Source organism: Prunus persica, chromosome G3 (genome assembly GCF_000346465.2).
Source record: "Prunus persica cultivar Lovell chromosome G3, Prunus_persica_NCBIv2, whole genome shotgun sequence".
Classification (NCBI taxonomy): domain Eukaryota; kingdom Viridiplantae; phylum Streptophyta; class Magnoliopsida; order Rosales; family Rosaceae; genus Prunus; species Prunus persica.
The window spans coordinates 20,715,010-20,742,509 of NC_034011.1; the positions used below are offsets into that span (position 1 = coordinate 20,715,010).

At 36.0% G+C, this 27,500-nt stretch overlaps 5 protein-coding genes across 15 annotated transcripts; 3 read left to right on the top strand and 2 right to left on the bottom strand.

Annotated features, from left to right (window-relative positions):
- Positions 1-7,700, top strand: LOC18783990. 8 transcript variants are annotated; one of them, XM_020561082.1, is made up of 5 exons: positions 1-482; positions 2,315-2,602; positions 4,047-4,453; positions 4,827-4,940; positions 5,184-5,253. In XM_020561082.1, exons 1-3 carry the CDS (start codon positions 183-185, stop codon positions 4,266-4,268), a joined length of 810 nt encoding a protein of 269 aa, XP_020416671.1. In that variant the 5' UTR covers positions 1-182; the 3' UTR covers positions 4,269-4,453; positions 4,827-4,940; positions 5,184-5,253. The 8 variants fall into 8 exon arrangements, with proteins under 8 accessions (XP_020416671.1, XP_020416672.1, XP_020416670.1 ...); XM_020561083.1 differs by having other exon boundaries at positions 4,872-4,940; XM_020561085.1 differs by lacking the exon at positions 4,827-4,940 and having other exon boundaries at positions 2-482; positions 4,047-4,096; positions 4,157-4,453.
- LOC18784454 lies at positions 9,746-13,033 on the top strand. Its single transcript, XM_020559139.1, has 6 exons — positions 9,746-10,247; positions 10,352-10,603; positions 11,127-11,166; positions 11,295-11,547; positions 11,773-11,851; positions 12,544-13,033. Exons 1-6 carry the CDS (start codon positions 9,933-9,935, stop codon positions 12,730-12,732), a joined length of 1,128 nt encoding a protein of 375 aa, XP_020414728.1. The 5' UTR covers positions 9,746-9,932; the 3' UTR covers positions 12,733-13,033.
- Positions 14,116-16,049, top strand: LOC18782820 (transmembrane emp24 domain-containing protein p24beta2). Of its 2 annotated transcripts, none has more exons than XM_020560989.1 (5): positions 14,116-14,295; positions 14,447-14,673; positions 15,079-15,265; positions 15,373-15,480; positions 15,739-16,049. In XM_020560989.1, the coding sequence occupies exons 2-5, from the start codon at positions 14,452-14,454 to the stop codon at positions 15,870-15,872; spliced, it is 651 nt and encodes a 216-aa protein (XP_020416578.1). In that variant the 5' UTR covers positions 14,116-14,295; positions 14,447-14,451; the 3' UTR covers positions 15,873-16,049. The 2 variants fall into 2 exon arrangements, with proteins under 2 accessions (XP_020416578.1, XP_020416579.1); XM_020560990.1 differs by having other exon boundaries at positions 14,160-14,295; positions 14,450-14,673.
- On the bottom strand, positions 16,501-19,457 carry LOC18782507 (RPM1-interacting protein 4). 3 transcript variants are annotated; one of them, XM_007215106.2, is made up of 3 exons: positions 18,995-19,457; positions 17,863-18,045; positions 16,501-16,931 (listed from the first exon to the last, which is right to left on the bottom strand). In XM_007215106.2, the coding sequence occupies exons 1-3, from the start codon at positions 19,118-19,120 to the stop codon at positions 16,896-16,898; spliced, it is 345 nt and encodes a 114-aa protein (XP_007215168.1). In that variant the 5' UTR covers positions 19,121-19,457; the 3' UTR covers positions 16,501-16,895. The 3 variants fall into 3 exon arrangements, with proteins under 3 accessions (XP_007215168.1, XP_020416467.1, XP_020416466.1); XM_020560878.1 differs by having other exon boundaries at positions 19,231-19,455; XM_020560877.1 differs by having other exon boundaries at positions 16,501-16,928; positions 18,995-19,224.
- LOC18781883 (acetyl-CoA acetyltransferase, cytosolic 1) lies at positions 21,511-26,074 on the bottom strand. Its single transcript, XM_007215406.2, has 14 exons — positions 25,970-26,074; positions 25,188-25,256; positions 24,786-24,884; positions 24,499-24,672; positions 24,279-24,384; positions 24,060-24,198; positions 23,821-23,964; positions 23,219-23,304; positions 22,803-22,902; positions 22,575-22,685; positions 22,445-22,486; positions 22,182-22,268; positions 21,854-21,965; positions 21,511-21,677 (listed from the first exon to the last, which is right to left on the bottom strand). The coding sequence occupies exons 2-13, from the start codon at positions 25,234-25,236 to the stop codon at positions 21,876-21,878; spliced, it is 1,227 nt and encodes a 408-aa protein (XP_007215468.1). The 5' UTR covers positions 25,237-25,256; positions 25,970-26,074; the 3' UTR covers positions 21,511-21,677; positions 21,854-21,875.

The window sequence follows — 27,500 nt, forward strand, 5'->3', positions numbered from 1 at the left end:
TTTTATTATTTTTTGTGTGTTCTTTTGTCTTTCTCTAATCTAGAATGTTCTTTTTTATTTCATTTTTGCCATTGTTTCTCTTTAAAAAGCAGAGCCCGTGAAAGATGGGTTGGTGGAAGGCCATGGGCGGTTAGTATTATCAAATCATTTTTCAGGTGGTGGTGGTGGAAGGAGTGGGTGTGATGGCGTTGGAGTTCAGGTCGCAGATGGACGACGCGTGGTACGACGCACGGATAGTGATGGACGGCTACGATTGCCTGAGGGTGAAGTTCATCGGCTTCCCCGACGACCACGACGAGGTTTTCGACGCCAATAACTTGACTTCCTTCAAAGATATCGCCGAGTTCAGGCGCCGGTTCAGGCCGGTGTCCGTACAGGTTCAGGATAATGAGTGCTCGCAGGTAGCAAAGGGCACGCTCGTCTGTGTCGCCCACGCAGTCTGTCCCGACGACCGCCGCTTCTACGACGCCGTCGTCTACAAGGTCAGTTTTCCCCCCTCTCTCTTCCCTACCTTTCTCTCTCCCCATCTCTCTCTCTGTGGCCATTTCCGTTTATAGAAGGGGGGCTTGTCGCTGTCCTAGGGGGACCAGTAGAGGAAGGCCCTTTTTGAATACATGATTAACCCCCCGAATATATTTTCAAAATACTTCTCCTCACAAAGATATTTTCAAATTTTTTTGAAATACTAGTTTATTTAGGGCATCTCGTTTTTATGTTGGAAGATGTCTCAAGTTCGAATATCCCTCTCTTCATAATAAAGAATTCCAAAACAATATGCTTGCTTGGAAATGCTTTTCAAGAACTAGTTTCAAGTGCTATTTCTATTTTAGAAGTATTTAAATTTTAATTAAAATTTTAATGTGCTTCTAATAATTGTGCTTCCAGGGGTTAGCAGCCGCAGCATAGAAAACCTTATCCGATAATTTGCCACTTGGGGGTGGTCAATGGTGGACTCAGGATTTTTTCCAGAGTAGGCTAAATTTTTTTTGAGAGATCTTTTATAACCAGGAATTTTGGGCTAGTTAATATTATATTGTAGGATTAAATATATATATATATATATTTTAATAGAAAATATGTTAGGATTTCAGTAGGTAGAAGTAAAAAAAAAGAAAAAAGATATGGGTGGCTAGAATAGCCTGAATTCTAAAAGATAAATGGACTAATATTTAATTGTAGTGGATTTTATTGCACTGTTCGGGGTGCCAATTGGGTTCGATTGTGGACATCTGGCTCTTGGTGTCAGTTTGTCACAATGGTGGACATTCGACAATAGGAATGCTAGCTACCTTCTTCGTTTCCATTATGATACCACGGGTATTATATTCACACATAAATCTATGTATTTAATGTGTTCAAAAACTCTTTATTCTCTTTACAAGAATGGGTCACAATGTTCACGCGGTTTTATAGACGGGCTATGCCCAAGTCCATTTGTGTTAGTTGGGAAGGATGGTGAGGTATAGCGAAAGAAATTGACAATGTGAGGTTGGTTGGCACAATGACACCTCTAGCTTGGTGTGTGTTGGTCTCAATGGTGGACTGGTTTTGTAGATCGGCTCATCTTGAGTTCAATCATACTAACAATGCGATTGGCGACGATGGAAATGACTTTTAGATCCCACAACTTAACTCAACGTACAATTGCATTGGGTGAATAAACACTCTTTGTGTGCAATTATGTAAGAAACAATTATGGCTCATTTGGAAGTAATTCTGGATAGGCCAAAAAGCACTTTTATGGAGAATCACTTCTTTGTAGAATCGCTTTTAAGTGGTTTTAAGTGATTTTATGGAAAATCATATGGGAGGTGCTTTTGCCCAAAATCACTTAAAATCACTGAAGTAATTATATGGAGAAACACATGGAAGGTGATTCTCCCTAAGAGTAACTCTGACCAATTCAGAATCACTCCCAAGCAAGCCCTATAGGCCAGAATCACTCCCAAACGAGCCCTTATAAATGCTTTTACTAGAAGCACTTTTGTTTAAAGCACAACAAAATTTTCTTTAGAACATGTTCTTCTCGAAGAAGTGCTAAGAAGTTCTTTTATAATCCAGAATCATTTTTTAAGTTTGCCTTTTCAAACATTGGAGGAAGTGCTTTTGATTCTCTAAAAACGCTTTTAGCTATTCTAAAAGCACTGAGAAACAAACATTAAAAGGTACTTTTATAGTGGTTCGGCCTAAGGGCAATGTTTGGAAGTGCAACTTTAGGAAGCACTTCATTAGGTCCTTTTTTTAATAAGTACTAAAAAAGTGTTTAAATATTTCAAAAATCAATAGTCCATTGATGGTATTTTTAAATCTTTAGGTTTTGCATGAGGAACATCGGTTTGTAAAAGGAGAAGAAGAATGCCCATGCAGCTTCATTCTCTTTTGGAGACACGGTCCAAAAGCTGGGTGTTTAACTGTTCAAGATCTTGAAAACATATGCAGAGTCCAGCCTCGTAGAAGCAAAATGAATCCACTTCTGACCTCTTTTCTAGAAACAGCCAGGGAGAAAATTGAAATCACCCTTTCTAAAATTTGTGCAACTCCTCATGAACCTGCCTATGATGAAAAAGCTTGTAGGCCCAGCGTTTCTCAACGTTTAAAGCAGGCAAGTTTTTATTTTATTTATATATTCATATATTGGATTTGTGTTTTTAATAACATTCATATACAAAAAGTTTTTTTATATTAACACATTGACGGATTAGAGCAGCTTTAATGGTTGTATGTAAATTTGGGGATGTAAAGCCATATTTACATTCCCTTTATACCTCCGGGTTTGGGGATTTAAATGTGATTTGTTTTCCAATGGAATGAGATGTAACCACGAAGCGGGACCCACAATTGCCCATTTTTTATTAATTTCTCTCTCATCTCTCTTCTTGCACCACTAAGCGAGCCCCACAAGTTGGGATGCGAAATCAGATGCAATTATGCATCTTTTTTTGCAACTTTCGGCGATTATGTATATTACCATTCCTTTACATCTATCAATTGGAGCACTTTCCAGTGAACTTGGATATAAATTTAGCATGCATCCCCATATACATACAACCATTAAAGTTGCTCTTATATCACATTTTCATATTCCATTACCATATAATAATTTATAATATTAGAGTTTTCATAAGGTTGCATAAAAGAGCATGTCGAAAGTATATTGCACATTGAAATATGATGAAGTCTTGCGTTACAATAGACTACCGTGGGCGCCCAAGATTGGATTTGATTGAATTGGATTGGATAAGGTACTAGATTTGAGGCAAAATGAAGTAAGAAATAAAGGTGGATGAGGTGAATGATTTTTCATTTTGTGGGGATTAAAACGGATAAGTTATAAGGTGTTGATATGCTACCATTTTGTGAGGATTAGAAGGGATAAGTTTCGTTTATCTTCAACTTTGACAAAATTTGGAAGTTGGCCTCAAATGTTTCTCTTAAAATAAAAGATCCAATTCTAGGCATCACATGTGGCCATAATATCTTGTGCCTCGCTATTTATTGTCAATTAGTTTTGTGTTGAATGTTTTCTTTTTTGCATGGACCATAGTAGGAAACCCATGTTTTAGATTAAAGGATGCACGCGTTAAGAGTATATAATGGAATTATATAATATCCTGAGCTTCTGCACTCATTGACAATCAATTTTAGATTTGATGCTCTATTTTTAACAAGTGAAGTAGAACAAATAGGGTCTAGCCTAGTGGAAAATGGTCTTGACTTGTAAACCAATGGTCTCTGGTTCAATCCCCCTTGGCATCTATGTAGTGTGTGTGTGAGAAATCTCTCTCTCCTTGTAGTTCAAACTGTTGCTTGTGTTGAAAAAAAAAAAAAAACAAGTGGAGTGGAAGAGTCTGAGATTTAAGGCTTAGTTGTGGGATTGGAGCTATGTAAGGTTGAAAGTTGTGAGAAATCCTTGTAATTGTTTCTTGGTAACGTAATTAACCATCCCTTTTCTCCATTCACACTCTCTCTCTTGTCTTTAGTTATTATTTGGATTTGTCTAGGACTTTCCACAACTCCATTTTTTATGCTAGTCAGCCTATTTGTAGGATACAAGCACTTCAAGGCGACCCTCAAGCCTTATCTCGTCTCTTAAAAGGTTTGTACAAATTGCCCTTAAAACCTTTTCCAAATGCATTAGTTTCTTAATCTTTTACAGTTTCCTCAAGCCAGAAATGAATGGAAATCCTTCGCAAAGGGCTGGACATGTCAGGGAGATCGAAGGGACCCCCCATATGATAATCGTTGACAATCTTGAGAGGGGTTTATAACCGTTAAAAATTGTGGAATTTAGACATAAAAAAGTTTCAATCTCCTGTAAAGCATTTGTTTTGCCATGTATGTCGTCTGAGTGGTATACTCGAGGAACCATTCTGGTGGACAGCAAAACGAATGTTGACAAGTTATCTGACTTTCTGGAGGGTCCCGATCACATCATCATCTCCTCAAGTGGAAGGTATCTAATGTAAAATGCCTCTTTTCTTGATTGTAGACGTTAGCTTGAATTGCATTCCCTAGACATTGGGGTCTAAGTGGTTGTCCAAGCTTTGGGGATTAAGTGGTTGTCAAGTTTTGGGGTCTTAAGGGTTTGGGGCTGCTTCTATTGAAAATATTTGTCCTTGTAAGTGCTTATGTTAAAAGCCCTTTTATTACAAGAACATCAAAAATTTTGTTAAAATTCCGAGTGCTTCTTGGAAAAGCACTTTGAAGGCGCTTCCTAATGCTTCTCTAGAAACCCTTTTTTATGGCCCATAAGCACTTTTAAATTGTTCTGCCAAATGCAGTCAAAAACGTTTTTAGACAACTAAAAATGCTTTTAACTCTTTCAGAAGCACTCCGAAACATACCTTAAGTGATTGTCCAACATGGCACAGAGTCCTCGTTTGCGGGTCATGTGTTGGAAACATCCAGTCTCCCACCAGAAATCTTTGTTGATTTACAAGGTGTAGTATGTGGCTGCACGTATATTTTTTTTTCTTCTCTAGTTTCATTTCCTCCTCATGTGCAAGTGGGGCTACTCCTGAGCGAGGGTGTTAATTTGATATGCAATGTTGATCTATTTCTTAACATCTAGCTTTTACGATCCTCTGGTAGTCCTACATAAATTATGCAAAGTTGATAATCTTAATATGGTTTTTACTCTAATTGATTGGTTAACACGTGCATCATTTTATAATTTCATGCAGACCTTGGGTGATGACTGAGAAAACACGGGTACATGAGCCATCCATTAAAAACTTCATGCTTATATCTCAGGTTAGTACCCTATGACCTCGTTTGATTACCACATTTTAGTTTTTAGTTTTTGCTAGGAATAGAGAGAGTATGTGGAAAAAATGTAGAGGGGGGAGGAGAGAGGAATGAATTAGAATGTATGAAACAAAACCTTGAATAAGAAAACTACTGAAAAATTTAGTTTTCATTTTGTGTATCATATGTATTTCTTCCACAAACCTTCCACCGCACTTCCTCCACTCTTTTTCATCTTTCATTTCTCCCATATATTTTCTTTATATTTCTAACAAAAACTGAAAACTAAAAATGGAATAGTTATTAAACGGGTTGCATAATTGTTCATGTGTTTGCAGCCCCTTTAGTGATCGACCCTTTAGGGCTCGTTTGGTGCTTAGGATTGGATATGATATGATTAAGGCCGGTCTTGGGTCTTATGAGGCCCAAGGCTAAAGTCTAGATGGTGCCCTTCTAACAAATTAATCATTAAAATTTAAATAAAAAATTAATTAATTAATTAATTATATTGACAATGATAAGAGTTTACAAAAAAACAAGGATAATATTTGGGTCTCGTTAAAACCTTGCTCGGAGAAAACCCAATGCGACAAAACCCCAAATGAAGGAAAAAGATTACCCCAAAACATTGTATTCAATAACATAAACCACATATTTTGTAACTTTCAGGTGTCCATGCTTCATCTCCAGCCTCCATGAGCACATGTACCTACAAAATAAAAATACTATAATTTAAAATGTCTTCTTATCGCACTTTTGGAAGCAAAATCATCGATTATATTTCCATAATCAATGTGTTCCGACATATCCTTTTTAATGGCTAATATTGCTAATCCATGTAACATTCTAAGATAATAATTTGTGTGGAAAAATGTCTAGATTGTTCATCCATAGGAAATATGAGATTAGCGTATCTCACACGACCATTTTGTACAAGTATATCTCTCATTTTTGCATAAAAATTATCCCAAACTCGTGAATCATAAATGTTCAAATCAAATCTTGTTTCTTGGCATTCATTTTCTGTATCTTCTTCACCATGGCCATTCTCATTTTCATCTGGATCATCCACTTCTTCGTTCACAGCATTCTTATTTTCTAAATGAATTGATTGTTCAGATTTCCAGATAATTGTTTTCTAGGAAACATTTTAATTTTAAGATAAAAATCTCAACAATCAAATCAACACAAAACCCAAGCTTGCTGTTTGTGTGCTTTTTTTGAAGAGCTTGCTGTTTCTGTGCTTGATATGCAGTACAAAATCGTGTTGCGTTTTTGTGTTTTAGAGTTGGGAGACCAGCGTGTGCGTGTGTGACCTACTTTTCTTTCTTTTTTAAGTTTGTTTTCGTACACCAAGATGCGAATCGCTTTGGGTTAAGTGCTTCATGTAATCATTTGCATCTGGCCTACAACTTTAAAAAAGAAAAACTATTTGTTGCAGCCGCATGGGTTTGTGTTTAGTTTAGTGTGCACATGCTGCTCTGTTATATATGTAATATTGTATTTGGTTTGGTCTGATATATATACAAGCTGTATAAAAAATTTGTGTGCCCCTCTAACCATTGGGCCCCAGGCTGTCGCCCAACCCACCCTACGCCGCTTCCCTATATTCAAAGCATGTTAAAGGAAGAAATGATTTTTTTTTTTTTAATCACGTTGAAGGTAGAAGATGGATTACATATGATCCCCACAAAATGATAGAATATCAATACAAGTTATCCCTCCTAATCCCCCAAACTGCATAAATCATGCGCTTCTATCTTCATTTCCTCGTTCAACAAGCCTTAAATTTAGTGTCTTTTCCAATCCAATCTTAAGCACCGAACTAGCCCTTAATGCTTTATCTTGACTATTGACTAATCACTGCTCGGAAGTAATCCTTGTATCTGCATTAAAACAGAGCTGTGCCATGATAACTACAGAATTTATCTTCAGAGCTCCCTCCCCAAGAAAGAGTTAAGAAGAATACCAAACCTAGATACAACCTGAAACAACTTGTATAACCGCATCAACGTAATACTATTCTTATTGTTTTTGCAGAAACAACAACAAAGTAGAAGAAGTGAAACTATGAATGAACTGAAGGTGTTCGCTTCAGGAACTGAAGAATACAAGAAAGGCAAGCTGCGTAAAGATTTATTTTGGGAATTTGCTAATCATCAATGCCAACTTCACCAGAGGTTACTGATTGAGGAGGGAAGGATCTGGCATCTTTCCAATGCAATGCGGAAGAGGTAAATGCTTTTAAAGCCTGAGTTCCTTGAGTAATGGTTATTGTATTGTTGTACAAATATACAACAGCTGTAGTGAAAGTTATTATAATTGAGATTGCCTAGGGGACTCCATGAAAAGCTAATTCTGACAAGCAAATGTAAACATTTCTTACATGAGATTTTGATTAGTAAGAAATTAATATAAATATATATCTGAATTTACTGTTCTTTGTACTTAAAGTTTGATTTTTCTCGTCTCAATTTAGTTAATGGTTGCAAAATGATGATTCAAACAGACTAGATTTAATACCAACTAGCTATTAGTCTGGTGTTATATCTCTTTTCAATGTCAGAAGTTACCAAAATTCGATACCCTTCCCTATTGATTAAAAGAAAAATAAAATAAAATAGCTCATTGCTCCACAGGACAAAACAAGGTTAGCTGGTAGACCTGGCAAACTGGTAGTGTTTGCCGTGTTCATGTCAACTCACTTTTCTTAATGAATTAACACAACCCGTTAAATTAACGAGGTGAAAAATAACAAATACGAATATGACCCGTTAAAATAATGAATAACACAACTACTCATTTCACACGTTAAGAATATAAAAATCAAAAATCAAAATCAACTAGATAAGAGTTGAGGGAGAGGAGGAGAAGAGATGATGAGAAAAAAGTAAAAAGTAAAATAGAAAGATATATAAAATTGCAAAACTACTCTTAACGGGTGATAACGAGTATTTGCAAATTCATACGACATGACTTGTTAATTTAACGAGTCTGCACATTTTCAACACGACTCGTTAAGCATTGACCCAAATATTGATTTTTTTTTTCATGCAAGTTTATATCGTGTTAACGGATTGTGTATAATATGGTGGAGTTGCAAGTTTAAGTTTCTCTCTTGACACTCCAAAATAGTCATCATGCACTTCAAAATAGACCTAACCTTGAATGCAATTAAGAATAAATACCACTTGTCTAGTTTGATGCTAATATAGTTTTCTCATATATTTGAAGTCACACTCAATCTCATTTATTTCTACAGATTAAGCACTTGTCACATTTATAAAATTAGGAAAAGGTTTTGATGATGGTTTTGTATTGTTGTCCCAATAATGTTAATTTTGAGTCATGGGTCTCTATACATGTGAATACTTTACCAAAAATAAATGAAGAAGTTCATAGTCACTCAAATTTTTACTATACTAAATTAGTAATGTAAACACACCCACTTTTTTTTTTCCAATTTTTTGTCCTCACTCTCTCGCATTATGTGAGACTCAGAGAATTGTGAAACTATGTACGGTCCATTCCTTATGAGAAAATTGAGATAAGAGTTAGCTTATATAGAACTACTCATACTTATATATTTCTACTTATATAAAAACCCAAAAAATAAAAAAATAAAAAACAAAACACCATTCCATTTAAAATGACGAATATGATAATATATTAAACCAAATAATTATAATATATATAAATTATATCCAACAAAATTTCTCGTTTTAAATTTTCACTTTTTTATACTAGTTTTTATTTAAACTTCCCTGTTTAGAAGAAGGAATTGAACATTGCATATAATTCTTAAATGACGAAATTGAGACCTTTATCGTTTAAATTTCTGGCAATTAATAATTTCAATGTTTGGATTTATGTATGTCGAATTTTGTAAATGTCATATATTACAGTGAAAAATGAATTCCTGCTCAATAGAAATGACTCATTTTTTGGCAGAAATTAAACTCAAGAATCTACATCCTCAATTTTCACGATTTATTTAATAAGTTATATGCTTGCTTAAGTTGCCAAACAAAGAAAATATCAATTTCTCTTCTTTATTTCCAACTTTGAGTTAAATCCTGATTTATTTTTCTCCATCTGAACGAAGTGTAAATTAATATAATATGTGGAAAATGAAGTTTAGAAAAATTTCTTATAAATAATTGATTTTCTTAGTTTGATTTGATCTGTTGGGCGAAGAACCAGAAGAAGGCAGGGAGTTGGGTGGTTTTGGGTGTGAGGTGAGGAATTATATGGACGGTTTTACCCCTCAATTTAATAACAAAATTGACAGACTTGAACGATAAGACCAATTTAATACTAAATGAATAATTAAAATACGATTGAAATGAAAAATTTAGTTCATAAACCAAAGTTAGGACCATTTCGGTCAGTAACCGTAACCTTAATTAGTAATGGTAAAGTGAAATTCACAGTGGGCCTATTCAATAACAGTTAAAGAACAAATGAAACGACTCGTTAGCAAAAGTGCGCTCGAAAACGGCATAGTAGCAGAGCTTCTTTTGTTTTTCTGGTCAGAAGCTCTGCTTCAGACCTGCAAGAGAGAAAAGACAAAAACAAGAAACGAAACGACAAAAGCAAAAGCAGAGCAGAGAAGCGAGCCAAAGAAAGAAGGGAACTCTGATTTTCTGAGAGAAAGGTGGCCGACGAATCGTACGGTGGAGGTGATGGAGTTCAAGTCGTACAAGGACGACGCCTGGTACGACGTGCGCATAGAGACGGAGAGCAACGGCGACAGTGGCGGCAATGGCCGGAGACTGAGGGTCAAATTCTCGGGGTTCGCCGACGAACACGACGAGGTCGTCGACGGCAAGGACTTGAAGTCGTTTAAAGACGTCGACTTTTTGAGGTGCCGGTTCAGGCCCATGTCGGTTCAGCTTCAGGACACAGAGTGTTCTCAGGTGCACAAGGGCTTGAGCGTCTGCGCCGCGCACTCTGCTTACCCCGATGATCGGCGCTTCTACGACGCCATTGTGGACGGGGTTAGCCGCTTCATTTCCTCTCTCTCACTGTGTTTATGATTTTTTTTTTTTTGGTTAAATTATGAACTTGATTAGCTAATTAATGTAGTGATTATGATGATTAGGTGGTGCGTAATGAGCATCGGTTTGAAAATGGCGAAGAGCAATGCACATGCAGCTTTATCCTTTCATGGAAGCACGGTCCTTATTACGGGTCATTGAGTGAACAGGCTCTTGAGAACATTTGCAGAATCCAGCCTCCTCTTGCTGTTGACAAATTGGATCCCCTGCTCGCCTCTTTTCTAAACTCAGCCAGGAAGACGGTTCAAGCCACTGGCTTTTTTGATTCAGGTGCAAGGTCTCAACGTTTAAAACAGGCAAGTTTCTTTTTTTCTTTTGGTGTATAAATATGTTCAGCTTTTGATTATGCATGCTGTATTTTGATTATTGTTGGAATATGGCTAAAATTTATGTTTGAGTTTATAGGATTCTTCTTTATTTATTTATTTATTTATTGTTGATGGTTTTTTTTCTGGGGTGCAAATGCTAAGTCCATATAAAAGACTGTTGGATGTATTTAATAGTGTGAATGATTAATGTAAGAGGAACAAGAGTTTGGTTGGAAGAGTGAACAAAATTTGACTAAAAAAGAGAGTTGAGAGCCTTTGGTGTACTTGAACTCTGGTTGTGAGGTTGAAAGTTGTGCGAAATTCTGGTAGTTCTCTGGTTGGTAGTGAGCCCATGGATGTCGACAAGTATATCGAACATCTTAGGCTTTTGGCATCTAACAGTAACTTTGAGTGGTCCATCTTGTCTTTACATGTTAGTTGGATACTTCTGCTATATGGTTTGGGTGATTTATGTGGGTTTTTTCATATGAGCTCGTCTGTTTGTTTGTAGGAAACAAAGCTTGCCAGGTCGACCTCAAGTCATTTAAAAGGTTTGAACTGATTTGCTTAAGCTTTTCCAAAATGCTTTTTTTTTAATAAATCTTTTACGGTTTTTCAAAGGCAGAGATTATTGGAAGTCTAAACTTGTGACCTATCTGTATATATTTGGAACAAACAGGAGATGACGTAGATATCGGAGGAGTTCCTCATATGATAATCATTGACAATCTTGAGAAGGGGATATCACCATTAACCATTATGGAATTTATTCATTACCACCTTTCATTCCCATGTCAAGCATTTGTTTCACCCAGTAGAGTTTTAGAGTCATATGCACGAGGAGCTATCCTGTTGCACAGCAAACGGAACTTTGACAAGTTATCTGCCTTTTTGGAGAATCCAGATCACATCATCATTTCCTCAAGAGGAAGGTATATAGTGTAAAAGTCTGTTTCCAGTAATTATAAATCATACAAAATTGTCAATCTTAAAATGGTATAGTTCCAATGTTTTTATTGGATGCCTAAGTAAAAGATCTTGCAGCCTTTGTGTAATTTAAACAGCCAGCTAGAACCTGGATGTAATTTTTGGCATCCTGAACCTTTAGCTCTATTGATTGATTTGTTAAGTTTATCATAATTTTTAGTTCTCTGCAGGCCTTGGTTAATGACTGAAAAAACACCAGTACATGACACACACATGGCATTGATTGAAACCTTCAGGCTCACATCTCAGGTTAGTTTCCTATCATTTTTGCTTTGTTGTGGCTAATGGCTTATAAAGATGAAAGCTCTGTTAGATCATATCCTGTTATTTGATTCTATAAAATGACGATTCACCCTCAGGCCCCATAGTGTTTTGTTGGGCAATGTACCAGTTTGGGCTCACTTTTTAACCACCTAGAGCCAACACTGGGTCTGGCCAAGCCCTATGGACTCATTAGATATGAGGTTTTATCTGAAAATGTCTATGTGCTTTTGTTACCAGATCACCCAACTTATATTCTAGATTTTTGTGTGAGCTTTTATTGATGTGAGGTGTTATCTCAAAATGTCTATGCTGTTAGTACTAGATCACTTAACTTATATTGTAGATTGTTGTATCACCTATTGTTGTGGGATTAACTCCATCCACACTTGTATCGAAAGTGCAACATGTTTCAAGCATGATCATTGCAAACACCCCCATAATTTATTGATTTTATATAATAGTTTGTATTGGCTAATCAGTGCTTGGAAAGAGTCCTTGTATCTGCATTAAAACACATAATGGGTTGCGCCATACATTACATGACTTACCTGATGTAATCTTTGCATTCTCCTGAGAAAGAGATGGAGGAGCATGCCAAAACCTGATAGAATCTAAAATGACTAGTATAAAGCACCAAGTTTCCTCTGAAAGTACTGCTACTGTCATTGATTTTGCAGAATGTGCAACAGACTAGAAGAACTGGAACTTGCAATGAATTGAAGGTTGTCATTTCTGGGACTAAAGAGTACAGTACGGCTAAGCAGCTAAAGGATTTGTTCGAGAGATTGGCTAATCATATTTGTAAGCTTCACCAGAGGTTAGTCGTTGAAGAGGATAGGATCTTACAGCTACCTGATGAGGTGTAGAGGTGAATATTCAGAGCTTGTGAATACTTTTTGTTAGGTTGTACAGATGTGGCTAGCTGTGATGAAGGCTATCATAATTGATATTGCCTGCACGCAGATTCCACGAAAAAGGTAAATGTGACAAACAAATGAGACACTCCTGACATCTCATACCTGTGTAGGCTGAGTCAAGTTTCATTGGATATACTGGACATTTTGATATGTTAACAAGTACAGGTTCATCTGAATGTAATTTGTCTGTGTACTTGAAATGTGATGTGTCCTGAACTTTTCGTTGTGGCATATAAACATCCTTTCCAGATTATAATGTGTTTGTGCGTAATTGGAAAATGAAAACGACGTCCCTAGCGCACGCATATGAGCATAAATTTGTTGTATGAGCTAGTGCATATGCTCTGAGAATCAGAAAAATGCCATGTCAATAGTTTCATATTGGTATGAGTATCCTTTCTGTTGTGGTAATAACCTTCATTTAGTTTTTCCCTCTGGGGCAGAAAATTATTCCTCTTATGGAGAGAGACTCTCATGCAACGGGGATAATAATTTTTTTGCTATTCTTGGCCAATAACACAATGACACGTGGAATAACTTTTTTACGTGTCATCATGTTACTGGCCGGGATAGCAAAACAATGATATCCTCGGTACAAGTTTTTTTCCTGCATTTGAGCCACGAACATCTGTCCATGAATTTCTGCAGACTTTAGAGTGGACTTTAATTTGCCTCTCATTGATAGTGGACTTTAATTATTCTACTTATTTTCAACTATTATCTCGCGACCTCTTCTATGTTGAATAAAAGGAAATATCTCACAGAAAGAAGAAAAAAAAAATTTCAACTTTTTTTTTAATTTTAAAAAATCCCAAAGCAAGCAAGTGCAACTAGCACCAAGGGGATGATAATAATGAAAAGGGGATATCTATTTAAATAAGTTAGAGCATGAACTTGTCTTAGGGATCAATTATTTCAAATCACTACACTAGTGGATTCTTTGCAAATTCTTGAATTATTTGAGTGATTAGTTAGTTTTTTCATACCTCAACAACCTTTAATTTTATTTTGGAAACAGTCCTAAAAATATATATATATATATATATATATATATAATATGGTTAAAACCAATCGCCATGGCAGAAAAAGGGAGGACAAATTAATGACACTGCAAATCTATCCTTGCCCAAAACAAAACGTTAATTTTTAATTCCAACATAAATTAATTCTTGGTGGTATTTGATATCGCAGGCTCACAGCCGACGTAAGCGAAATACATGACTTTTTCCACCTGGCAAGCATAATCCGACGTGGGGGTTTCCCATTGGCCAGTGAATCAAGTTATTGAATCACACCCCGCCATGCTGGCTCAGTTGAAAGCCAACCAGGAAACGACGCCGTCTCTCGAGTACCTTATGCTGGTCCAACAAGAACTGCCGTGGCCCGACAGCCTAGTTTGAGTTTGGCACTTCCCAAATCCCAGTTCATCCTAAATCCCGAGTTCTTTCAAACCTCACTCAAACACAAAAACCACAGCCCATCTTCTGCTCCTGCGTATCAACAATTTCAGAGGTAATAATTCTGCTTCTTCGACTTCTCGATCTACGCATTTACATGTACAAATAACTATTTGAGCAATGATTTTTTGGAACTTTTACTCATTGATCGTTGATTTTTTATTTTTTTTATTTCTTTTGGTGGGTTGAATTTGATGCTTAAACAGTAGAGATGGAGTTGTGGGTCAGGGGACACGTGGCACTGGGTTTGGCGCTGATGGGTTTGCTGGTTTTGTGCCAAATGGAAGGGTCAGATGGGTTGAGGTTCGTGATAGATAGAGAGGAGTGCTTCTCTCATGATGCAAAGTACCAGGGCGACACCATTCACGTCTCTTTTGTTGTCATCAAAGTTGATTCGTCTTGGCATAACACTGAAGATGGTGTTGATCTTGTGGTAAGCTGTTTCATTTCTTTTTCTTCTTCTTCTTTTTTTTTTTTTTTGGTAATTTGTTGTGGCCAAATTGTTTGCTTTTTTCAGAACTTTTTCTGTTTGGTCTTATTGTTGAGCAAGTTCCAATAGATTGTGCTGATTTGTATTGTTTTTGTTGCCTTGGGAACTTGGAATTTTGAATAGTGTATAAAGATGTGGATTTCTGTTATGAAAATGGGAGATAGAATATGTAAATTAGAATGTAGGGTTTTTTTTAGGTTACTGGTTTAAGCAAAAGTTATAAGACAATCCAAGTTGGTTTTTCAATTAGGACATTGCTGTTTATTGAATAACATAACAATGGTAATGGTGGCAATCAATTTGCATAGTCTATCATTTACCTTGGAGCTATGTTTCCAATATCTCCAGATAAAGGGGCCTTCTGGTGAACAAATTAATGACATACGTGACAAGACAAGCGAGAAGTTTGAGTTTGTGGTTCAGAAGCAAGGTGTTCACCAGTTCTGCTTCACTAATAAGTCTCCTTACCATGAAACCATTGACTTTGATGTACATGCTGCTCACTTTACTTACTATGACCAGCATGCTAAAGATGGTGAGTGTCCATTACATGTTATTCCATTTCACCCCCGCAGTTTGTTTCGAAATTAATCTTCTTTTTAGCAGAAGAGTGATCACTTACTGTTCTGTGAATCTATGCAGAGCATTTTGCACCCTTGCTGGAGCAGATAGCGAAATTGGAGGAAGCCCTTTTCAACATCCAATTTGAACAACATTGGTTAGAGGCCGAGACTGACCGCCAGGCAATAGGTATTATTTGAAGAACCATCTTTTCTGTGTCAAATTTCGATTTCTTTTCCTTAAACATAAGAGTGGGAGTGTAAACTATTTTAGTTTCTAATGAGTATGATTCCAACTATGGTACTTCAAGAAGTACATCATTTTGCACTTGCATTGGCATGCCACGCATGTGCACATGAAACTAATAGGGTGATTAGTCAAGCTTTATCTGGGCATTGTCCCCAAATCTTGGAATATATGTTGACATATTATATAATTGGCCTGCAGTGAATGAAGGAATGAGCCGCAGAGCAACCCACAAGGCGTTAGTTGAATCAGGAGCACTCATTGGGGTTAGCATCCTCCAAGTTGTTCTCTTGAAACGTTTGTTTGAACGCAAGCTTGGATCATCTAGGGTTTAGATCAGTTGTCTACTTACCTTTGCCTATTTACTGATTGTAATATTAGAAAATGGAAAATATTGATATTGAAATATCACAAAACGGAATCTGTACCATTCACAGGAGTTAATGTTTTAAAGATGGTCTTTTTGATTACTGTCAGCCTATTTGAGTTGATTATTGTCATTGATACTTGAATCGATTTTTGGAAGCTAATTTGATGCCTTCTGATGGATTTGTAAGATCATGTTGTGGTATCTGTCAGTTGAGGCTGCCTCAGGGTGGACATTGGTTTGTATGGTAAAAACAGAATACCATCCAATTCAATTTTGTGGCGCATCCGTTTGAATGGTCCCGCTCACCTAGTAAGACCTCCTTAACAAAAATCCTTGATTGATCCAAGTTGTTTTTAAACCCTCAGTCATGCTCATTGTTACTCGAATAAACATTAAGGGTTGTTTGAGTAAAACAAATTGTAAAAAATGTGAAGGGTTGTTTGAGTCAAACAAAGAGTATGAGTGAATGTTAAGCAGACTTCGAATTCATAAGAGACCAAAAGTATGCTCCTATTAAACGATCACTAGAAGAAGCAACTTTCAAGCAAATCAACGGAGTCATTAAAGCTTGGAACTTCCCAACTCAGAGATAGTTGAAGGGGAAAAAATTACTTCATTTAAAAGAAAACAGAAAGCTTCACATTGCACAAATATGCAAATACACTCACAACGAAACTCAAACTGAATCGAACACAGGAAACAAACAGTCATGATAAACTCAGAATCAAGCATTGATTCAAGAAGATAAAGCTACATGCAAATATAGTTCACCAGTATACATAAATGTAAAACAGTATCATTTTCCAATCATGTCTGTCCCCAAATAAGCCCACATTTCTACCAACGTTCATAAAGACAGCAAACAGATTCCAGCAGGACCAATCACGGCTTCTGAACACAGCTCCAGTCTTCTGGAATATATATCGGCATGGGGGCATTACTACATAATAATATCTCCTGTAAAGTTTATGACATGGTAGTTGCCTCCTCACGATTCCGCACACAAGCAGCAAAACCATTTCTTCTACAAATCAAAGCAAAAAAAGGGTCAAAATCATTATATCCCTTTTGAAGCTATCATGTAGCTTAAGACCATGATATCTTTCTTTTTCTTTTTGGTGCGACATTAGTTGGACATCATTTGACAATGAAAGATGAGTGGCTTACCAAAATGAGGATGGTAAAATCTGGCAAGTGAAAAGATGGAAAGGGAAACAAATACATTTGCGAAATCAACAGGTGGCACGCAAGTGAGAATGGGAAAAAAAGAAATTGGTTTAACATGCTTCAACAGTGTGGAATGTGGACTAAAGTGAATGCAGAAATTTTGAAAACTGACAATAAAATTTGCAAGCAACAAAAACCAAATATACATGAAAAAGAGAAGGTTCTGAGGCAATTTAGTAAAAGTATAGCCAAGGAATCCATGATTACGCGATATATTCAGGCTCAGGGTATAAAAAAAATTATGGCATTGTCAAGCCAATATTTAGGTCACTTGCAGAAGAAAATTCTGTATATTGTGAAACCACAACCGGTCACTTTACAGTTGAACATAGACTAGTTTCAAAATCAGAATTACTAGGCACTAAAATAATGTAATTTTAATAGGGATAATGCAAAGTTCAAATAAAATCTAACATGAACTTCGAAGTGATAAAAATACCACCTCCTGGTAGTGCCGCAGTTAGTCTAACATAATTAGGGAAGTAAAGAATTATATGCAAATTTAGTATTTAATATGTAAAGATTCCAGCCCTCCAGCTTTTAGTACTGTACATTCAAAACTCATTATGGCTCAAGTGAATCTTCTATGTTTTCAACCTAAACCAGCCGTCCAGCTTTTCAGCCATTAGGACAAGATATGGCTATGCAAATACAAAATGAGTCAAGCATAAAAGAGATGAAGGCTTTCCAAAGTGGGGAACAGTGTAAGGTAAGTAAGTACAACTTACAGCTGGAGGCTTTCCAAGAACTGCTCCGTGCTTAAATGCGTGGTCATCCTTTGATGGTGAGTCAGGTCTTCCACCTTCCTTTTTCTCAGTCCTAGCCTTGTTGAAGATTACAGTGAATCCCTCAGCTGATGCTGGATCATTGACGTCCCATTCACCAAATTTTGGCAACGGCACACCCTTTTCCTGTGGATTGACAAAATTTCACTGGAGGGAATCAATCATCTGAAGTCAAAGCGTTCCAAATTGATATGTAATAACACAATCTTATTGTGTGCCATGTTCAATGCTCAGATGCTTGCGTGGAGAAATAAAGGCAAACGAAATTTAAATAATAATAAGATGACTAAAATTAAGGTGATGGTTGACTCCCATTCGTCGAAAAAAAAACACTTATCAATACTTGGTATTCTTAATTCTAATGCATAAGAATAAATGATCAAGATATAGGAACTCATAGACTCTTATGTATTCATGCTTTGGTTTATAAATATTCATGCAAGTATTTACTCCTCAATATGAAGGTATTCCCAAAAGAATGAGGTTTGAAATTAAACGAACTTGTAAGAGATCTGCTGTAAACTACTACATGCCTAAAAGGAACAAAATATCAATTTATTTTCTAAACGCCTATCAGATTGGGTGACTTTAGAACCAAAAAGGGAAGTACAAATAGCTAGACAGGACGCTAAGTAATAATCCATTGTAAAGGGCAGTCCAGTGCACCAAGCTCCCACCATTTCGAGGTCTGAGGAGGGTTGGACGTACGTACACAGCCTTACGCCCGCTTGCTGAGTGGCTTACCCTCCAAAAAGAACCCATTGCAAGTCTTGAACATCTAAAATATTAGATACTAAACCATTGAGCTAGCTTGAAGCCACTAAAGTTGGAACACGCAGTCTGTTGTGCAAACTACATTTGGCCATTCAACATAACAAACACAGAGCAACTTTTGCACACATAGAGATACACACACACAAGGAGCAATCAGATATGCTTATCTGTCGAAGCCCAAATAATTTGATTATCAAATACTCAGTTAGTATAAAGCAAACAAGAAGCTAAAAATAGTAACTTTTACTGAAAGGAAAACTAAGAATTAAAAATAAACTGAAACCCAGAAAGAAAAACTTACAGAAAACCACAAACACCACTTAGATACATCATATTCATACATGAGAAGCTTCTGTTCAAAATTAGAAACCAAATGGATATGAAGGGAATTTAAAGCATCAGGGGGGGGACTATATATTGATTTCATCAACACCAGAAAACTGAAAGTGGAATGAATCGCTCCACAGAAACTCAAGCGTCTCAGATCAAACACAGCAAACGGACGCAGTAAAGAAATCAAAGGACTTGGCAGCTTACCCCCATGGCTTTCGCTTTGAGATTTCTGGAGAACAAAGACGAAAAAGGCGACTGCTTTTGCTACTTTTAGGGATTTCAAGCTGTTCAGTATTGAAGGTGTTGATGAATGATAATGATGATAATGAAGAAGAAGATGATGAGTCCTGCTTTTCTCAGGTGAGGTCAGCTAAAGAATAAGAAGGGGGAGGAGAGGAGAGAGAAGAGGGGGTGTTTGTGTGGGTCAATGGGCCATGCAATTGATTTATGGGGAATGGAATGGGCTTTATGCGGGGCCCACTATTTGAACAATTTAAACGCTGATTGGTGCTTCCAGCTATGCATCATACACTTCTGTCTATTTCCTTCCATGGTGAACAGTATAAATTCCTTGAATATACTGAAAATGTTGTTCTGGCCAAAAAACAAAAAACAAAAAACAAAGAAGATTGTTGCTATCTTTTTGGGACTGAAAACGAAAAGAGTGTTGTCTTTTTTCTTTTCATTTTTAATGAACGAGAAAATCTCGCTTTTGAGTTTTTAGAGTGTACGTTTAAGTTTTGCTAGCGACAGTCTTTCACGTGTTTCTATTAATATATTGTCACATTGTATTAACAGTTAAAATATGAAAAATTTGTTAAGTACGAAAAAATTTCTACGTAGAAGCTCCTACCTTTTTTTTTCTAAACAAACTTCTTGACAGGTGTTTCCCTTTGGATCATGTGTTATTTAATATTGAAATGTCCTAAAAGCATCAAATTGTTGAGATTAACTAACACCTACCTCATTATGTCTACTAAATAAAGTTATTTGAGGCAAGCAATATGAAGGTATTAGGCCTCTATCCAACAAATGGCCACATGCGTTATGTATGGATTCACTAAGGTAATAAAGGTTAATCATTTTATTAGTCCTTAAATTTAGATTCGATTTACATTTGAGTACCTCAATTTTCAAAATTGTTCACGTGGTCTTTTACGCCGTCAATTCTGTTAACTTTTCTGTTAAGTACAGAGGCCAAAATGGTATTTTTTTTAATAAAAATTGATTAAAATATGAATAAAAAATTAAAATTAAACTCTCTCTCCCTCTCTCTCCCGATTTCTACTCCCAAAAAACTTGATTTTTTTTTTGTTGGTTTTTTATTTGATTTGATTTTATTGTTATTTTAAAGATATGATTTTTTTATTCATTTTTTCGATTTTAATATAAAAATACCATTTTGCCCCTGCATTTAACAGAAAAAACTAACAAAATTGATGGCAGGATCATTTGTCCAAATGAAACTAAAGTTAAAGGATCACGGGAACCATTTTGAAAATTAAGGTACTCAAATGCAAATTGAGTCAAAATTTAGGGACTAATAAAATGATTAACCCAAGGTAATAAAAACACCGTTAGACCACCACAAATTCACCACTTTGTTTAATAATGTTGCTTAAATTATGACATATGAATCGGCTCGTCTATTCATAATAATACATAAACTAATAACGCTATAGGGCAGCGTCACCATTAAACCCAAGTATTAATATAAGTACTCTCCTCCAAGTGAACGAATATCAAACTTTTCGTGAAACAATTCCAAACAGGATTAGTTCTTAAGAGTATCTACAATGGGCTCCTTAAATCATCTAATTAGACAAATTTTAGGGAGGATTTAGAAAAATACAACTTAAACCATGCTCCTTACCTACCTCCTAAAGAAGAAAGACCTTTAGGAGCTCCTAAATATGAGGAGAGAGAAAGAACTCCTAGTGGCTCCCTATAATTTAATGTAGCTTTATTTAATGAGTATTCCAAACTTTTAATTTATTATTTTTTATATTATTTTTTAATAGAGATGGACTAATTAAAAAAGAGTTATAGCATTTATGACTTTGTAAACTAGAGAGCACGATTGAAGTTTAAATTTTATAAAGAGCTCCTAAAATAACTTTTATATGTTTTTAACTAAAATTTAACTGAAAAATAGAGAGGATGATTATAGATGCTATTCTTAATAGCAGCTTGAAGCAGCACCCTAAAAAATTGTGCTTCTTGTTTTGAGCTCATATTTTGGTTTTTTTGTGTGCAAAACAAAGTACGAGGCAAAGAGTGTTGTTGGATCAAACTGCTAATTAATTGTGCCTCGTACTAGACATCGTGTAATCTTCTTTTTGGAAGACACTAGATATTGTGGAATTAACTGAGATCACCCTTTAGTTTTGGGCTAATTGGTTTTGTTGTTGGCAAACCCTTAGGTGGATTATCAGAATCACCCAAACCACTTATTAAATCTTGAAACTGCAGAGAGAGAGAGAGAGACTGTGAACAGTTGGAAATATATTTCTTATAAAATCTATAAGTACACTTGTAATTTATTGGGAAGCAAATCAAATACAAAGAAATGGAGAAAAAACTGCACAACAGGGACTTTCTGGTAGTGGCAGTTTCATCTCACACGAGAAGGTCCAACCTCGGCGTCTGACCTGAAACACAAGTCATGTAACTCATAAGCTAATTGACTTTTTTCTTCTTTTTTTTGGGTGAAAAGCTCTGGTTTAGGAAAAGTCCACAAAGCTAAAACCAGGTGAAACAGATCCCAGTAAATGCTATTAAGTCGTAATAATTCGCCATTTCTGACAGTGGAATGCACGAAACTTACCAGTTATCGAAATGAAACTCACTTACAACAGCTCTAAAACAAGGGCAGATGCACCACCTCCACCATTGCAAATACCGGCAGCACCATATTTCCCACTCTTCTGCTTCAGTACCTACAACACGATTGCACTTTGAATAAGGGGCTTGGAAAATGATATCCTTCGATAGAAAATAATTGCAGGTAGGCTAGAATAAAAAAGGGAGATGGGGGGGTGAAAGAGAGATAGAGATAGAGAGAGAGCAAGGATTCCAAAAAGATAGATCATAGCTTATTCATTCTTAATGTAATATGTTTTCCCTAAAAAAAGTAGAAAGTGAATAGTATGTACCCCTAAAAGGGTGACCAGGATACGAGCTCCACTGCAACCTAGAGGATGTCCCAATGCTACAGCTCCACCATGCACATTAACTTTTTCCTGAAACCAGAACAGCACACATGAGCGATAAGAGCAAATCTGAACTGCTATGCTAGTATGTGTGTGCTAGTTTGCCCGCATGTGGATACTACAAATTTCTATGTGTTGTGTGTGTACACAGAGAGAGAGAGAGAGAGAGAGAGAGAGAGAGAGAGAGAGAGAGAGAGGGAACTTACTGGGTTAAGTCCAAGCAGTTTCTGATTTGCAAGAGCCACAACCTGTACACAAAAAAAACGTACCAATTAATGATTGACAGCCTTGAGAAGCTAATATTTTAAAAGCTTGGCATTAATTATAATGGCTTACAGCAAAGGCTTCATTGATTTCGTAAAAGTCAATTTGAGAAGCTTCCAAGCCAGCATTTGAAATAGCTTTTGGAATCGCAAGAGCAGGAGCAGTTGTAAATAATTCTGGTGCCTGCACAATCGATTTCATGTAAGCATAGTGGTACAAATGATATTAAAAAAAGGATTTTCAACTTTCAAGATCTTCAGTGGCTCATCTTGTTCAGATATACAAAAACTACTATAGTACCTGAGCAGCATCAGCGTATCCACTGATCTTTGCTATCACTTGTAGCCCAAGCTTCAATACCTTTTCTCCACTCACCAAAACTAATGCTGCAGCACCATCACTGTTGATGAAAGGAATTCAAGATTTGATTAAAACTTGGGTTCATGTGTTTGTAAGACTTATGAAACCAAAAATGGAAGGCCACTGCATTTGGTTCCATCAATTAAAAATCAACCCAATGACATCTTAACAAGTAAATTTTTTGCTCATTTCAAAAACTGTAAAAGGGATAACAAGAGAGGCAATAAAAACACATCAGACAATAAAATTTATTGCAGTGACCTCGTGGCTCGAAGCATGACTATGTAAACAATAAATAATTGGATGAAGGCAATTAAATAAAAATCATTGAACATAAATATGTATAAATTAATAACCTTATACTGGAAGCATTGCCAGCAGTAACAGAACCTCCACTCTCCTTAAAACTTGGTCGAAGCTTCCGTAATTTGGCAGCATCAAACTGGCATCACAAAAAAGCTGGGGTGAGCTCAAGAAATGTGAATCACATATATCCTAGACTTCTAGTACATGAGATACTTTTTATTATCACTTAGCAATGACAAGTGACAGATTTGAACTCAAAATAAAAATGAAAGAAAATAGGATTATAACAGTTCATTATAGTTAAAAGTTTGTAGACTGCTCTTCCCACCCCCTCTTCCTCCCTATATACTAAGAAGAACGCTGGCTGAACAAACTGCAAGGGATGAAAATGAGATATCTCTACTTTCAAACATTGAAACTATCAACTTCTAAAGCTGTCTCCCTGTTAGAAGAAGACAACTAAGAAGACTGCTGGCTGAACAAACTGCAACGGATGAAAATGAGATATCTCTACTTTCAAGCATTGAAACTATCTACTTCAAAAACTGCATTCCTGTTAGGAGGGGACAACTATAGGAGATTTTATATTGTGCAAGAAAAAGATAGATCTGCCTGGGTGTCTGACTGACATAAGCATGATTTATTATTTTACCTTTCCTAGACCTTCATCTTTATCAACAATTGTTGATGGTCTTCCCCTTCCTCCAGAAACTTCAACTGGAACAATTTCCCATGAAAAGGCATCATGGCCTTGGGCAGCAATACCACGCTCGAAGCTCTGAACAGCAAAGTTATCCTGCAGCAACCACAAACACATATAAATAAACTTATATATTATGGTAATGTGCTACAACATTTTATTGTATAAAAGGGCTTAAATATAAATATTACCTGGTCCTCCCTTGTTACTGCATGCTGATCAGCACATAATTCAGCGCACACTCCCATGCCATAATCATTATAGACATCCCACAGACCATCTTTCAGCATTCCATCAACAAGAGTATCATGTCCAAGTCGAGATCCCTTCCTGCATTTTGCATCAAATCAGTGTCTGTTGAATTTTCATTTTAGAGGCCAAGAGAGCCATGAATCAGACAAAGTATTAACCTCGCTTCTGCAAGATACTTGGGCACATTAGACATGCTTTCCATGCCACCAGCCACAACAACATCATTAATGCCCAACTGGATGCTTTGTGCTGCGAGCATAGTCGCTGCAATCATCGAAATTAAATTTGTGTTATTCTAAAATCATTTTTCCTACCCCAAAAAAAAAAATTTGTTGTTCAAAGAAAAAAAAAATAGTAGAGAAAATTATGGTGTTGCACCTTTCAACCCTGATGCACAGACTTTGTTAACAGTGGTACAGATCACTGAATTAGGTATTCCTGCACCTAATGCAGCTTGTCTAGCAGGAGCCTGCCCCAGATTTGCACTGAGAACATTTCCGAAGAAAACTTCTTCCACAAGTGATGGATCAACATTGGCCCTTTTAAGAGCAGCTGCAGGTTGACATAAAAGAGTATGTAAAATCGGAAGAGGCAACCTATTAAACAATAGAAACTAAAAATCTGAAACATTACCCCATTAAGGAAGTAGGAGATCTTGTACTTACCCTCAATAGCTATCGACCCAAGCTTGGTGGCAGGTAAAGATGAAAGTGCACCAAGAAAGGCACCCATTGGTGTTCGTGCAACACCAACAATGTAAACATCTGCATTATAACCAATAAGATTAAATATAGAAAACATTTTGAAACTTAAAAAACCAGCGTTCCAAATAAATAAAAATTTCAAATATTAGTAATTATCAATGTGAGCAAAAGTAGACACAAGTAGTTAGTACATAAAAGCAGAAAACGTAAATTGTTCACAGAGACATAAGCAAAAACACCAGTGGGTTTCAAGAGTATATTTAACAGGTTTGCTAAAGTTTCTAATGCAGCACCTGGGCCACAAAAGCTGTCAAAAAAAGTTCTGAATTTAGAAATAAATATAAAACAGAGAAAATGAAGCACCTCTAGGCTTTATCGAATCAGAACATGCTTCTGCTGTTACTGGAGCCATTGATACAAGTAAATGGAAAGCTGCAACAATCACATGGTATACTATTTAGTTAGTGAAACAAAAAAGAGTAGCACAATAGAATGCATGACAGAATACCATGTTGACTTAAAATAAAGCAAAATGATGGCTTGAAATAAACCATTAACAATTCATAATTTGGAGGGGAAAATGAAACGAGAGAAAAAGCTCTCACTTTTTCAATTTTTTTCCCGAGAACTAACCCAAATAGAATTATCTAATACGGACAAGAAAATAATATCCAAGAAGTAACAGATCATGCCTCATCTAACTATCAAAGAATAATTTCAAAACTATAAATCTAATCATTTCATATAGGATAACCCTTTACAGCATAACTATAATTTCTCCATGGGGTCGCTCCCATGGCGGCCAAGGGAAAATCAGAGAAAATGAACAACTCTTTCTTTTCAATTTCATAAACAATGTCAAGTTCATTTCACTCAAAAAACCAAACAGAAGGAGAAAAAAAAATTAGAGGTCGATCTATCATGAGAAAACAAGCAAGCATGCACCAAATATCATAATAAATCTGTGGATTTTTGAAATTATCGACAACTGACAGATCTTAATCAATCCAACGACGCAGAAGCCAAATATGAGCAAATGCTAAAAGAACCAACATTCTGAACAATGATCACATGGATAAATCAAGTGGGCTTCAAGCTTCAAGCTTCAAGATCAAGAGAAACCCAAAGTCACAGAGCAAATTTACCTTCTGGTTTGGGGGTTGGTGGAAGAGCAGAACACTAACTTGAAGTCTCAATTCGGTTCTGGTCAGCTAGAAATGCTACCACGACTGGTATTTATATAGGGAGAACTCAAGCACGACGAGCACAAACAGTAGGCTGCAAGTTTACTTAAATGCCCCTGAAGATCCACTTTATCACTTTCTTTCATTTTCATTTTTTATTTATTAATTTTATTTGATTGAAACAATTTTCCTTCTTCTTTCTTTTACATTTAATTAATAAGTAATGTTCTCTTTTTAGATATTGAGCAAAAATTAGAGTATCTCCAAGAGTAGTAGCAAATAAAACTCAATCGGACGAAACAACATTTCGCTTGCTTACATATGTAACTTCTGTAAAAAAAAAAAAAAAAGCTACATCTGAATTTGAGATTTTTTTATTATTTAGAAAGATGAAAAAAATAGTACAACAGAAAGTTGACTTTAAAATTAAATTCTCATGAAATTTGTTGCGTTTTGGTGGGAATCAATAATGATTGTGGCGCATTGGAGGCAGGCACCAACCAAAATTGTGACTCCAAATTAAAGCAAATTTAGGTTTTAGTTATAAAAAAAAATTTCACTTTTGAAAAAAGTTAAAAAAATTTCAAAAAAGACATAAAAACCTCTCAACTTTTACACAAACGACATGCAAACATAAAGGATTTCTTAAGAAATTCAAAAATGAATAAGGGCAATTTTGTCCATTTTAATTTCTTTTAAAAAATTTCTTTTTCTTTTGACCTTTTTCAAAGCTTCCTGTATTAATGGGATTTGGTCCATTTCAAGTGTGCCCAGGCGTCAAGTTTGACAAAGAACATAGATGAGACTGTGCATTAAATAATTGAAAAGCAAAAATAAAGGAGGGAGGGGGTGGGGGCAGCTAGGGGCTTGGCTTGGTAAGATATGATGCAAAAAATAGACCCATTTTGTTTGTTGGTGGTGGTGGGAAGTGCAAATGGTCAACTAAGGACAGCTCCAAATTGCAAATTTTGTAGCAGCAAATGGCCAACAACTTCAAGCCAGAGGGTTTCATATTATTTTATTGGTAAGAAGAAGATGGCTCAATACTCAGAGATCCCCATGTTGAAGCTGGCCTAGCTAGAATATTATTCCTTGGGTTGGTTTTAGTTGCAGCCTAGATGGTAAAACCAATCCAAAATTTATATATATTTGTCTGAGGAAAGAAAGAAGAAGAATATTTGTAATGGGTACAAATCACAGCATCCCTTTCAATTTTAAGGAAAATTGGTACAACTTGTAGAATATTTGAGGTTAATGATAAGAATAGTATGTGCATGATCAAAAGCAAAACCATAAAAATAAATAAATAAATAAATAAAATAAAAATAAAAGAGCATCAATTTGGGTTGCAAAATTGATGATTTCTGAGAAAATTGACAATGGCTCACAGGGTCAGTACATGCCAAAATTGACCATATTATAAAGCTAATTAGGTGAAGTATTTCATATTCTTCAATTTTGTTCTCTTGGGCCTTGATATCTTTTATATATA

What these genes read in the sequence shown, in the direction of transcription:
- LOC18784454 (XM_020559139.1), top strand. Translation starts at nt 9,933, where the DNA reads ATGGAGTTCAAGTCGTACAAGGACGACGCCTGGTACGACGTGCGCATA. An exon ending in ACGACGCCATTGTGGACGGG is followed by an intron (nt 10,248 to 10,351) that starts GTTAGCCGCTTC and finishes TATGATGATTAG; the next exon opens with GTGGTGCGTAATGAGCATCG. An exon ending in CCTTCAGGCTCACATCTCAG is followed by an intron (nt 11,852 to 12,543) that starts GTTAGTTTCCTA and finishes TTGATTTTGCAG; the next exon opens with AATGTGCAACAGACTAGAAG.
- LOC18782820 (XM_020560989.1), top strand. Translation starts at nt 14,452, where the DNA reads ATGGAGTTGTGGGTCAGGGGACACGTGGCACTGGGTTTGGCGCTGATG. An exon ending in AAGATGGTGTTGATCTTGTG is followed by an intron (nt 14,674 to 15,078) that starts GTAAGCTGTTTC and finishes CAATATCTCCAG; the next exon opens with ATAAAGGGGCCTTCTGGTGA. An exon ending in GACTGACCGCCAGGCAATAG is followed by an intron (nt 15,481 to 15,738) that starts GTATTATTTGAA and finishes ATTGGCCTGCAG; the next exon opens with TGAATGAAGGAATGAGCCGC.
- LOC18782507 (XM_007215106.2), bottom strand. Translation starts at nt 19,120, where the DNA reads ATGAAATCAATATATAGTCCCCCCCCTGATGCTTTAAATTCCCTTCAT. An exon ending in AGTGGTGTTTGTGGTTTTCT is followed by an intron (nt 18,046 to 18,994) that starts GTAAGTTTTTCT and finishes GTCAATCCACAG; the next exon opens with GAAAAGGGTGTGCCGTTGCC. An exon ending in TTCTTGGAAAGCCTCCAGCT is followed by an intron (nt 16,932 to 17,862) that starts GTAAGTTGTACT and finishes TTTGATTTGTAG; the next exon opens with AAGAAATGGTTTTGCTGCTT.
- LOC18781883 (XM_007215406.2), bottom strand. Translation starts at nt 25,236, where the DNA reads ATGGCTCCAGTAACAGCAGAAGCATGTTCTGATTCGATAAAGCCTAGA. An exon ending in AAGATGAAGGTCTAGGAAAG is followed by an intron (nt 23,305 to 23,820) that starts GTAAAATAATAA and finishes TTGTGATGCCAG; the next exon opens with TTTGATGCTGCCAAATTACG. An exon ending in GGCAATGCTTCCAGTATAAG is followed by an intron (nt 22,903 to 23,218) that starts GTTATTAATTTA and finishes TTTCATCAACAG; the next exon opens with TGATGGTGCTGCAGCATTAG.
- LOC18783990 (XM_020561082.1), top strand. Translation starts at nt 183, where the DNA reads ATGGCGTTGGAGTTCAGGTCGCAGATGGACGACGCGTGGTACGACGCA. An exon ending in ACGACGCCGTCGTCTACAAG is followed by an intron (nt 483 to 2,314) that starts GTCAGTTTTCCC and finishes TTAAATCTTTAG; the next exon opens with GTTTTGCATGAGGAACATCG. An exon ending in TTTCTCAACGTTTAAAGCAG is followed by an intron (nt 2,603 to 4,046) that starts GCAAGTTTTTAT and finishes GCCTATTTGTAG; the next exon opens with GATACAAGCACTTCAAGGCG.